At 34.8% G+C, this 12,765-nt stretch overlaps 1 protein-coding gene across 3 annotated transcripts in view; it reads right to left on the minus strand.

The window, feature by feature from the left end:
* Positions 1–12,765, minus strand: part of fer (fer (fps/fes related) tyrosine kinase) — a 123,015-nt gene that overhangs the window by 21,072 nt on the left and 89,178 nt on the right. For all 3 annotated transcript variants that reach the window (XM_072453398.1, XM_072453397.1, XM_072453396.1), the window contains one exon: positions 6,540–6,694. In XM_072453398.1, coding sequence (XP_072309499.1) covers positions 6,540–6,694 — 155 coding nt within the window. The remainder of the gene's footprint in view (positions 1–6,539; positions 6,695–12,765) is intronic.

Raw genomic sequence — 12,765 nt, forward strand, 5'->3', positions numbered from 1 at the left:
GTCCGCATCAATTTGTTTGATTTGTATTTCCTTTAGATAAGGCCATTTGTCGATGTCAGTTTGCGTGAATATGTTTCGTTTTGTCACTGGAATATTTGTCTGAGTTTACGTTTTTTCCAGGTCGATAAAGTTATTTCCATTTACATCACTAACTTGTAAACCACTTATTTCATAGCATCAACGAGCTTTCTTTGTCCCATTGTTTGCAACAAAACTTGTGTCTTTTTCCCGTTGATATTAAGTTGTCTCATGATGTTTTCTGTGCAGAATGTGGCTGTACTTCCAGGGTCAAGGAAAGCGTATGTCACGATTGTCTTGTCTCCTTTTGCCGCTTTTAGCTGTACAGGCACTATCGACAGTTTACAGTCACTTCCAGCCCCAGTATCACAACTCTTTCTCTTTTCCATTGAAAATAATGTGCCACTGACCGATTGTTTCTGTTGCAGATTTGAACTGTCCATTGAGCGGTGTACATGTAGCACACTTGGATGTATATGTAGCACACTTGGATGTATATGTAGCACACTTGGAGGTCTGCCTTGACAGTATTCACAAGTCATTCTTCTTTTACATAATTTACTCACATGTCCCTTGTTTAAGCAACCAAAGCAAATTCCATTGTTTTTAAGCAGTTGTACTTTTACATCATGCGTCTGTGCTTTTAGGTTTTCACACTGATCCAGAGAATGATTTGCTTTTCCACAAATACAACACACAGTTTTACAGTTGTTTATGGTCATGACAAAACTGCTGCTCTTATTTCTCTGGAGCAGCTGAGGTCTTGAGTCATTGCCACAGTGGGTTTTTGATAGGTTTTTCTGGAGACATCCTGGATTTCACCAAAGAGCGGCTCCAGTCAAATACTAGCTTGTTTTTCAATAAATATCACCAGGTCAGAAAATCCTGCTCGGGTTTTATTTGTCTCCAGAGCTCATGTGCCACTGTTCTCCACTTTTCTTAGAGTTTATACGGCAGTTTGGACAGAATCAGCCTGAGATTCGATGTTAGATTCAGTTCTTGAATTGTCTTCAACTGTTTCATTGTGTTACAACATCCTCTCAGATAAAGTGCATTTCATCCTCTGGTTTGATATCGTTCCAGTTTAGAGCCTTTTCCATGTTTGCATTTGCTATTTTGATTTCATCTCCAAAATGTCTTTTCAAGAGGTTTTGTGCTTCTTTATATCCCAGAGTTATGTCCAGATGAAAACAGCTCCTGACCAGCTCTTTTGCTTGGCCACTTGTATCTTGTTCAGAATAATAGAGTCTGTCATCATCATGATTGTTTTATTCTCAAAGCCAAACTTAAATGCTCTTATAAATGTTTAAAATGTAAAGGATTTACATCAAACACTTTGATTTGTCTGAAGTGAAGTGAGGACTGTTGCTGCTGTGACATTAGAGACTGGAACAGAAGAGCAGCTCTTTGGAAAGTGATGCTTCAGAATCTGTACAGGTGTGGCTCTCACCTGTACAGGTGTGGCTCTCACATGTACAGGTGTGGCTCTCACATGTACAGGTGTGGCTCTCACATCTACAGGTGTGGCTCCCACATCTACAGGTGTGGCTCCCACATCTACAGGTGTGGCTCTCACATCTACAGGTGTGGCTCTCACATGTACAGGTGTGGCTCTCACATGTACAGGTGTGGCTCTCACATCTACAGGTGTGGCTCCCACATCTACAGGTGTGGCTCCCACATCTACAGGTGTGGCTCTCACATCTACAGGTGTGGCTCTCACATGTACAGGTGTGGCTCTCACATGTACAGGTGTGGCTCTCACATGTACAGGTGTGGCTCTCACATGTACAGGTGTGGCTCTCACATGTACAGGTGTGGCTCTCACATCTACAGGTGTGGCTCTCACATCTACAGGTGTGGCTCCCACATCTACAGGTGTGGCTCTCACATCTACAGGTGTGGCTCTCACATGTACAGGTGTGGCTCTCACATGTACAGGTGTGGCTCTCACATGTACAGGTGTGGCTCTCACATGTACAGGTGTGGCTCTCACATGTACAGGTGTGGCTCTCACATCTACAGGTGTGGCTCCCACATCTACAGGTGTGGCTCCCACATCTACAGGTGTGGCTCTCACATCTACAGGTGTGGCTCTCACATCTACAGGTGTGGCTCTCACATGTACAGGTGTGGCTCTCACATCTACAGGTGTGGCTCTCACATCTACAGGTGTGGCTCCCACATCTACAGGTGTGGCTCCCACATCTACAGGTGTGGCTCTCACATCTACAGGTGTGGCTCTCACATCTACAGGTGTGGCTCTCACATGTACAGGTGTGGCTCTCACATCTACAGGTGTGGCTCTCACATGTACATCCGGTAGTTGCTTTATAACGTGTTGAAGTGGCGTTTTGGCTATCGTAGCAATGTCAGGATAATGAACAGATGATCCTCAGAAATGACCATCGACACATTGTGTTCTTTGATGCTTGTGATATTTTGGTCATGTTTGCTTTGTGTAACGTTGCATTTTCAGCACCTTGAGTGCAATTGTCCAAAACCTTTAAGATGGCGTCAGATGCAGCGATATTAGCTGCTAGCTCCATTGTCTCAAGTTTAGCCTTGATTTTGCCCTTCTCAGCTTCCACTGCATGTTTTTCAGTTGGCACAGCCATCCCAGCTTCCATAGCCTTTTCAGAGGCTAGTTTCAGGCGCTCTCTAGAGGCACTGGAGCTCTGTGATTTTCCAGAATTTGAGCTTTCTCTTGATGGAACAGCCACTTGTGACACATTTGATGCTCTGTCCTTTGGTTCTACTTGTTGGTCTGGACTCATAATCCATGAGTCAACTTCCATCAGAAAAGAATTAAAGGTTTCCATTTTAGGCTCATACCAATCAATTGTTTCATGTTCTTGTATTTCTGGAGGTAATAGTCTTTGCACTGCTTCATGACATGCTTTAAACTCCCTTAATGCCACTTTCAAATGTTCAAAAATATTTGTTACATAGTTTGTATTGAGAGGATTAGAAAGCAGCGCTTTCATTTCATTCATTCGTCTTGTACATGCGCCCAGCCTTCCTCTTCCTCTTCCTCTGCGACTGGCCCTGAGTCTTTTGAGGTCATTTTCCATTTCATTTTCGTCTCCATTATTGTTTTGAGCCATTTCCTCCTCATTTCCACGTTCCTCCGTTTCATTCATTTGTCCAGATCCGTTTGCACAACTTTAGTGATTGTTCCAACTTTTTCCAAGAATATTTTCCGTTTCATTTAAAATCCACGCATTTGGTCAGAAAGCGCGAGATTGTTCAAATGTCCAAAGCCACAATTGGGCTCTTGATCCTCACTCGGCGCGAGCCTCGCGCTCATCCAGCGGCGTCTCTGATTCATTCAGAATTTTAAACGTGTGCCACGCCCCGGTGCGTCTTTGCTCCGGATTCCAGCTTTACCGGGTCTTTGACTTTACCGGGTCTTTGACTTTGTATTGACTTCTAGTCAATCTTCGCTAAAAAACTGCTTAGTAGCCTCCTTTGGGTGTCCGTTTCTTGACTCACACAAAATCCTCACGAACAAAAACTAACGTAGTCCGTGGTGCGTTTATTTATTTTATTTTGCACAATCAAAAAGACGCTGCGCTGTTCTGCGATGTGCGCATGTGCGCATGTGTGGATGTGCACGGATGTGCGCGGTCAAAGACCGTGTCGGTCGCCCTCTGACTTCCATCTCGACCCGTCTCACCTGTTCCCCTTTTACCAATTAAGTTTGGCCTACTTCTCTGGCCCCACCCTCTCCTGCTCCAGACTGAAGCGTGACATAAATTATACATTTAACTTAAGGATTAGGCTTAGTTGATAATTAGAAAATTAGGAATTTATACTAAAGATTCAGATTGTAATTACATTAATTTAATACTTATTTATACTTAAACAAAAAAAATACTTTTCTTAATTAAATCCATTATTGCTCTAACAACCCTACTAGGCTACCCTACTACCCTCGTCCATGAGGGGTCCCTCATTCGTCCAGAGGGGTCCCTCATTCGTCCAGGGGGGTCCCTCATTCGTCCAGGGGGGTCCCTCATTCGTCCAGGGGGGTCCCTTATTCGTCCAGTCCATTATTTATTTATTTTTTAAAATACAAATGTATTGTTCAGCTGCTGCGTGAGCCTAATTTAATATGAATAATAATCACATTACCGTAGTTGAATATGAATAATAATCACATTACCGTAGTTGAACATGAATAATAATCACATTACCGTAGTTGAATATGAATAATAATCACATTACCGTAGTTGAATATGAATAATAATCACATTACCGTAGTTGAACATGAATAATAATCACATTACCGTAGTTGAACATGAATAATAATGACATTACCGTAGTTGAATATGAATAATAATGACATTACCGTAGTTGAATATGAATAATAATCACATTACCGTAGTTGAATATGAATAATAATCACATTACCGTAGTTGAATATAAATAATAATAACATTACCGTAGTTGAATATGAATAATAATCACATTACCGTAGTTGAATATGAATAATAACGACATTACCGTAGTTGAATAGGAATAATAATCACATTACCGTAATTGAATAGGAATAATAATCACATTACCGTAGTTGAATATGAATAATAATCACATTACCGTAATTGAATATGAATAATAATCACATTACGTAATTGAATATGAATAATAATCACATTACCGTAATTGAATATGAATAATAATCACATTACCGTAGTTGAATATGAATAATAACGACATTACCGTAGTTGAATATGAATAATAATCACATTACCGTAATTGAATATGAATAATAATCAAATTACCGTAGTTGAATATGAATAATAATCACATTACCGTAGTTGAATATAAATAATAATAACATTACCGTAGTTGAATATGAATAATAATCACATTACCGTAGTTGAATATGAATAATAACGACATTACCGTAGTTGAATAGGAATAATAATCACATTACCGTAATTGAATAGGAATAATAATCACATTACCGTAGTTGAATATGAATAATAATCACATTACCGTAGTTGAACATGAATAATAATCACATTACCGTAGTTGAACATGAATAATAATGACATTACCGTAGTTGAATATGAATAATAATGACATTACCGTAGTTGAATATGAATAATAATCACATTACCGTAGTTGAATATGAATAATAATCACATTACCGTAGTTGAATATAAATAATAATAACATTACCGTAGTTGAATATGAATAATAATCACATTACCGTAGTTGAATATGAATAATAACGACATTACCGTAGTTGAATAGGAATAATAATCACATTACCGTAATTGAATAGGAATAATAATCACATTACCGTAGTTGAATATGAATAATAATCACATTACCGTAATTGAATATGAATAATAATCACATTACGTAATTGAATATGAATAATAATCACATTACCGTAATTGAATATGAATAATAATCACATTACCGTAGTTGAATATGAATAATAACGACATTACCGTAGTTGAATATGAATAATAATCACATTACCGTAATTGAATATGAATAATAATCAAATTACCGTAGTTGAATATGAATAATAATCACATTACCGTAGTTGAATATAAATAATAATAACATTACCGTAGTTGAATATGAATAATAATCACATTACCGTAGTTGAATATGAATAATAACGACATTACCGTAGTTGAATAGGAATAATAATCACATTACCGTAATTGAATAGGAATAATAATCACATTACCGTAGTTGAATATGAATAATAATCACATTACCGTAGTTGAACATGAATAATAATCACATTACCGTAGTTGAACATGAATAATAATGACATTACCGTAGTTGAATATGAATAATAATGACATTACCGTAGTTGAATATGAATAATAATCACATTACCGTAGTTGAATATGAATAATAATCACATTACCGTAGTTGAATATAAATAATAATAACATTACCGTAGTTGAATATGAATAATAATCACATTACCGTAGTTGAATATGAATAATAACGACATTACCGTAGTTGAATAGGAATAATAATCACATTACCGTAATTGAATAGGAATAATAATCACATTACCGTAGTTGAATATGAATAATAATCACATTACCGTAATTGAATATGAATAATAATCACATTACGTAATTGAATATGAATAATAATCACATTACCGTAATTGAATATGAATAATAATCACATTACCGTAGTTGAATATGAATAATAACGACATTACCGTAGTTGAATATGAATAATAATCACATTACCGTAATTGAATATGAATAATAATCAAATTACCGTAGTTGAATATGAATAATAATCACATTACCGTAGTTGAATATAAATAATAATAACATTACCGTAGTTGAATATGAATAATAATCACATTACCGTAGTTGAATATGAATAATAATCACATTACCGTAGTTGAATATGAATAATAATCACATTACCGTAATTGAATATGAATAATAATCAAATTACCGTAGTTGAATATGAATAATAATCACATTACCGTAGTTGAATATGAATAATAATCACATTACCGTAGTTGAGGGCCTCGGGGGCCGTCCACTTGATGGGGATCTGTTTGAGTCCAGATGAAGAGTAAACTCCATCGTCCTCCTGACGACTCATGCCAAAGTCTGAGATCTTCAGCACTTTCCCGTCCGACACCAAACAGTTACGAGCCGCCAGGTCCCTGCAACCACATGTGTATGTATATCACTATATATATATATATATATATATATATATATATATATATATATATCACTATATATATATCACTATATATATATATATATATATATATATATCACTATATATATATCACTATATATATATATCACTATATATATATATATATCACTATATATATATATATATATATCACTATATATATATATATCACTATATATATATATATATATATATATATCACTATATATATATATATATATATATATATATATATATATATCACTATATATATATATATATCACTATATATATATATATATACATATATCACTATATATATATATATCACTATATATATATATCACTATATACATATATATATATATATATATATATATATATATATATATATATACATATATCACTATATATATATATATATATCACTATATACATATATCACTATATATATATATATCACTATACATATATCACTATATATATATATCACTATATATATATCACTATATATATATATATATCACTATATATATATATATATATATATATATATCACTATATACATATATCACTATATATATATATCACTATACATATATCACTATATATATCACTATATATATATATATATATATATATATATATATATATATATATATATATATATATATATCACTATATACATGTATCACTATATATATATATATATATATATATATATATATATATATATATATATATATATCACTATACATATATCACTATATATATATATATATATATATCACTATATACATATATCACTATATATATATATATCACTATACATATATCACTATATATATATAAATCACTATATATATATATATATCACTATATATATATATGTCGGTGTAATCCCTCATTCGTCCAGGCGTGTTCCATAGTAGAAAAAGCTTCAGTTGTTTCATCTGGACTCAGTTTGCAAAAATAGACGTTTCGACTCTCATCCAAGAGTCATTGTCAATAACAGAATTTAGGTCGAGAACTCCGATATTAATACTGTTCTGTGGTAAGACCCGCCCATTGGGAGGAGCCTTCCTGAAGTAGAAAGAGTTGTTTGTTTCAACAGAAACTCCCCCTTGTATCTACCGAGCCTATTCAGAATCTTAATGGTCTATTAGAATCCTCTTTGTCTTTGTGAGACACTGGCTCAACCACCCTGAGTACCTGATTAGCATCTAAATGTCCTCTACCTTTCCAGGGGTTCAGTAACCCATTATAAATAACAGGAAGATTAAACCTTAGCCCTCCATTTCTGTATTTCACAGAAGTAATACTAGTTCAGGACCTCAGAGTGCCGTGCATCTCCATCTTGAAGCCTCTAATCACTCGTTTGAAGATGGTGAGGTGAAGGTTTGAAGCAGGAGAAAAGATGGTTTGAAAGAGGAGTCAAGGAAGCTATTTTTGTTAAAAAAGAAAGACCTTCTTTAAACAGAAATGGAGGGCTAAGGTTTAATCTTCCTGTTATCTATAATGGGATACTGAACCCCTGGAAAGGTAGAGGACCAGGACCAGGACATTTAGATGCTAATCAGGTACTCAGGGTGGTTGAGCCAGGGTCTCACAAAGACAAAGAGGATTCTAATAGACCATTAAGATTCTGAATAGGCTCGGTAGATACAAGGGGGAGTTTCTGTTGAAACAAACAACTCTTTCTACTTCAGGAAGGCTCCGCCCAATGGGCGGGTCTTACCACAGAACAGTATTAATATCGGAGTTCTCGACCTAAATTCTGTTATTGACAATGACTCTTGGATGAAGTCGAAACGTCTATTTTTGCAAACTGAGTCCAGATGAAACAACTGAAGCTTTTTCTACTATATATATATATATATCACTATACATATATCACTATATATATATATCACTATATATATATATATATATCACTATACATATATATCACTATACATATATATATATATATATATCACTATATATATATCACTATACATATATATCACTATATATATATATATATATATATATATATATCACTATACATATCACTATATATATATATCACTGTACATATATATCACTATATATATATATATATATATATATATATATATATATATATATATATATATATATATATATCACTATACATATATATCACTATATATATATATATATATCACTGTATATATATATCACTATATCACTATATATATATATATATATATATATATATATATATATATATATATATATATATATATATATATAGTGATATGTATAGTGATATGTATATATATAGTGATATATATATATATATATATATATATATATACACACACACACATATATATATATATATATACACACACACATATATATATATACACACACACACATATATATATATATATATCACTATACATATATATCACTATATATCACTATATATATATCACTGTACATATATATCACTATATATATATCACTATATATATATATATATATATATATATATATATATATATATATATATATATATATATATATATATATATCACTATACATATCACTATATATATATATCACTGTACATATATATCACTAATATATATATATATATATATATATATATATATATATATATATATATATATATATATATATATATATATATATATATATATATATATCTCAGGGGTCAGATGAAGGATTTTCTCTTGTGCAGCAGCAGCCGCAAAACAATCCGTTAATTTTTCCAAATTTGTAAAGAAATTTGATAATTACAGAGCAAAACACGAAAGTGACTAACAATCAATATTTTCCATTGATATAACAAGATTATTTATTTCAAATGTTTTTGTAAACATTTTATTTTAAAAGAAAAACTCTTAACAAATGAACTTTTAACCTGTTCCATCCTCCTGAGGCCGGCGGCATTTTCCATATCTCAAATATTCTCTTACGTCATCACTTTTATTTCCGTGGTCAATACCATAAGTTATACATCATTTTAAAGCTTATTTTCTCAACAAAACGAATATGTCATTGATTTACATTGAATAATTTGCCCCAAGAAGCAATTGCCAATAGTTTGTGAGAAAGTCTCAACTTTTACAAACTCATGTCCTGTTTGTGTTTATGACGGACGAAACGGCTTTAATTCTGTACATCCTTGTGCTCAGTCTGTCCGTAAGGAACCATTGAACAACAATATACACTTGTATTTTTACTGAAGTTTTCCCATTTCCAGATATTGTCAAGTAAACAAACTTTTCTTCTCTGATGATGGTCAGGATGAAGGCTCGTCCATAACAAACGACTTGTTTGACTTATAAGATGTGTTTGTATCGATCTTTTCTTCAGACTGTTTCCTACAGAATGAGACCGTCCACTGTCCACGGGTTTGTTCTCTACAGCCTCCGGAGGAAAAAAAATGCGCCGCTTTCGACGCACATGGTTTGTTGTTGACATCAAGATAGCGCTGCATGCTAGCGACGTAGCCGACTTTGATTGACATATTATTCTAGCCAATAAAAATAGCTTTCGAATGGGGGGCGGGACTTAGAACTTATTCACACAGAATAGACCCTGTTCTCGTGGTTGGCACTAGGTCATATAGGGAATTGGACAGGAGGAAGTGACGACATGGCCCGTGACGACATGGAGGACGACATGGCGGGAGCCGGGCGGAAGTAAACAGGTGGTCGACCGTAGTAAACATGGCGAACGGTCCCGCAAATTCTGCTGATCCATCAATAATTTTCCCTCTTTGGTCCAAACCTGAAGTTCACGATGCATTTGATGTGTACAAGGACCAAACAATGAGTTCCTGGCAGTGTTGTCTTACTGAGAAACAGTTTAAATGGGCGTGAATTGATTGTAAAACAAAGAATTGTGAAAATGTAAATCACATGGGTCTGGGTTTAACCCTAAACCCTGACCCTAACCTTAACCCTTACCCTTACCCTTACCCTTAACCTTACCCTTACCCTTAACCTTAACCTTAACCTTAACCTTAACCTTAACCCTAACCCTAACCCTAACCTTAAAGGTGCCATAACATGCTTTTTGTCACGTTTCGTTGTCTATCCTAAGTGTATAATTGATAATAATAAGGGTTGTGCAACACCCTTAACATAATAGTTCAGAAATATCACCCAGACCTTGGACCCCCTCACCAACCCGGAAATGCAAACGGCTTGGTTTGATATTCGCCCCCACCCTTGTGAAGAGCCATCTGGCTCCCCCGCCCAACCCGTGACGTAGTCTCAGAGCTCGTGTGTGCCCCGCCCACCCGTGACGTAGGCCCCACAGCCGTCTGCTGTAAGCTCCGCGGAGTGAGTGAGAAGGAGTCTACTTTGAGACTGAATAAAAACGTGTTGATTCTACAGCGTGCGCAGAACAGATATATCTATCTATCTATCTATCTATATCTATATCTATATATATCTATATATATATATATATATATATATATATATATATATATATATATATATATATATATATATATATATATATATATATATATATATAGATATATAAATAAAAGTCTTATGTCCATCGCGCTCTTATTTCCTGGTTTTTCGGTATGGGATAGAACTTCTCTGTTTATTTTCCCGGTTGCTGCATCAACTGCCACATAAACCTTCACCATTGTGATAATAGTAAAGAGTGTGATATCATTAATGACGTTTTGGGCCTCTTTGAGCCGTGTTTCGTCGTAAATCGAAGCAGAAAAACTCCGGAATGGGCTTGGAGGGAGACTCTGCAGCAGCGCAGCATGGAGCCGGGGGGAAGAGGGCGGGAGGCGGCAGGCGAGAGGGGAGGGGGGGAGAGGGGGGATGGTGACGCGTGCTTGCCCTTATGAAGCGGTCTTGCCCCACCGCCCGTCAGTTTGGAGATTCGAGGAAAGGAGATAGTCTGTAATATAGCTAAACACTGCGGGAATCAATCAAAAAAACACTATATGAAGCACAAATAGGAATGTAAGAAGGTTAAAAGCTCTGAAAAGTCGATTTTGCATGTTATGGGACCTTTAACCATAACCCTAACCATAACCCTTAACCCTTAAACCTAACCCTAAGTTTTAGGTTTACTTCGTTTGGTTAAAACTAGTTTATACCATGACTTTGTATTAGCAAAAGTGTAGCTAACTCATCCCAAAACAAACTAGACATAGTAAAGCTCCATGTATCGAACCCACGAACTCTTTGCGTTAAGCTGCGTCTCTAACCCTCAGGCCAGCAAGTCTGTTAGGATTATGATGCAAGACAGTAACTTTATGTCTCTCACCACCAGGTGTAAGCAAAACGGTGAACCACAAGTGATTTGGGCCACAAGAGCGCCGCCATCTTGGATTTCGTCACTTCCTGTCCAATTCCCTATATGACCTAGTGCCAACCCTGTTCTTGTGCGTAAGGCTGTAAAGAGGAGGGGACTAGATTTTACACATCACGTTTTCTGATTTTATTCGCCTTTTGGACGCGCATTTTGTTAGATATATGTATTATTATACCAATACAAAAATACAAAAAATAAAAATATTTTTTTTTAACCTCTTATGGGAAATTCATGGTAAACTCATATTTACACATTTTCACATACATTGTTTTTAGCAGTTATAATAGTATTAGTGGTTCTACAAAACATCAAAATGTATGTTTTATGATCATAGAGGAGCTAAAACTGTAATAAAACAGTTTGGCACAGTTGGCACATATTTGGATCACTTGTTCCGAAAATACTTTTTGATACAAAAAGGTCAAAGCACCAAAATGCCTGTTCTAGAGATCTGAAACTTTACACAGTTGTTGTCATGACAACATCATGTGCAGTGAACAGCATAAACACACAATCAAGTATGTCATGCTCAGGACCATTACAAATTAACAATATTCAGGCGAGACTAAAAAAGGATGTTTTGTTTATGTTTGGGCCTCTGTAGTGTAAGTTCTGAAGCCCTGACAGTGTGACATGTGCACATCTGCAGAAACTAGAAGGTCTAAGCTTTCCCATGATGCATCACACTCACATGTGGAA

This window comes from Eucyclogobius newberryi, unplaced genomic scaffold, assembly GCF_026437365.1.
Source record: "Eucyclogobius newberryi isolate DKJ021-1_F unplaced genomic scaffold, fEucNew1.0.hap1 SCAF_2, whole genome shotgun sequence".
Taxonomy (NCBI): Eukaryota; Metazoa; Chordata; class Actinopteri; order Gobiiformes; family Gobiidae; genus Eucyclogobius; species Eucyclogobius newberryi.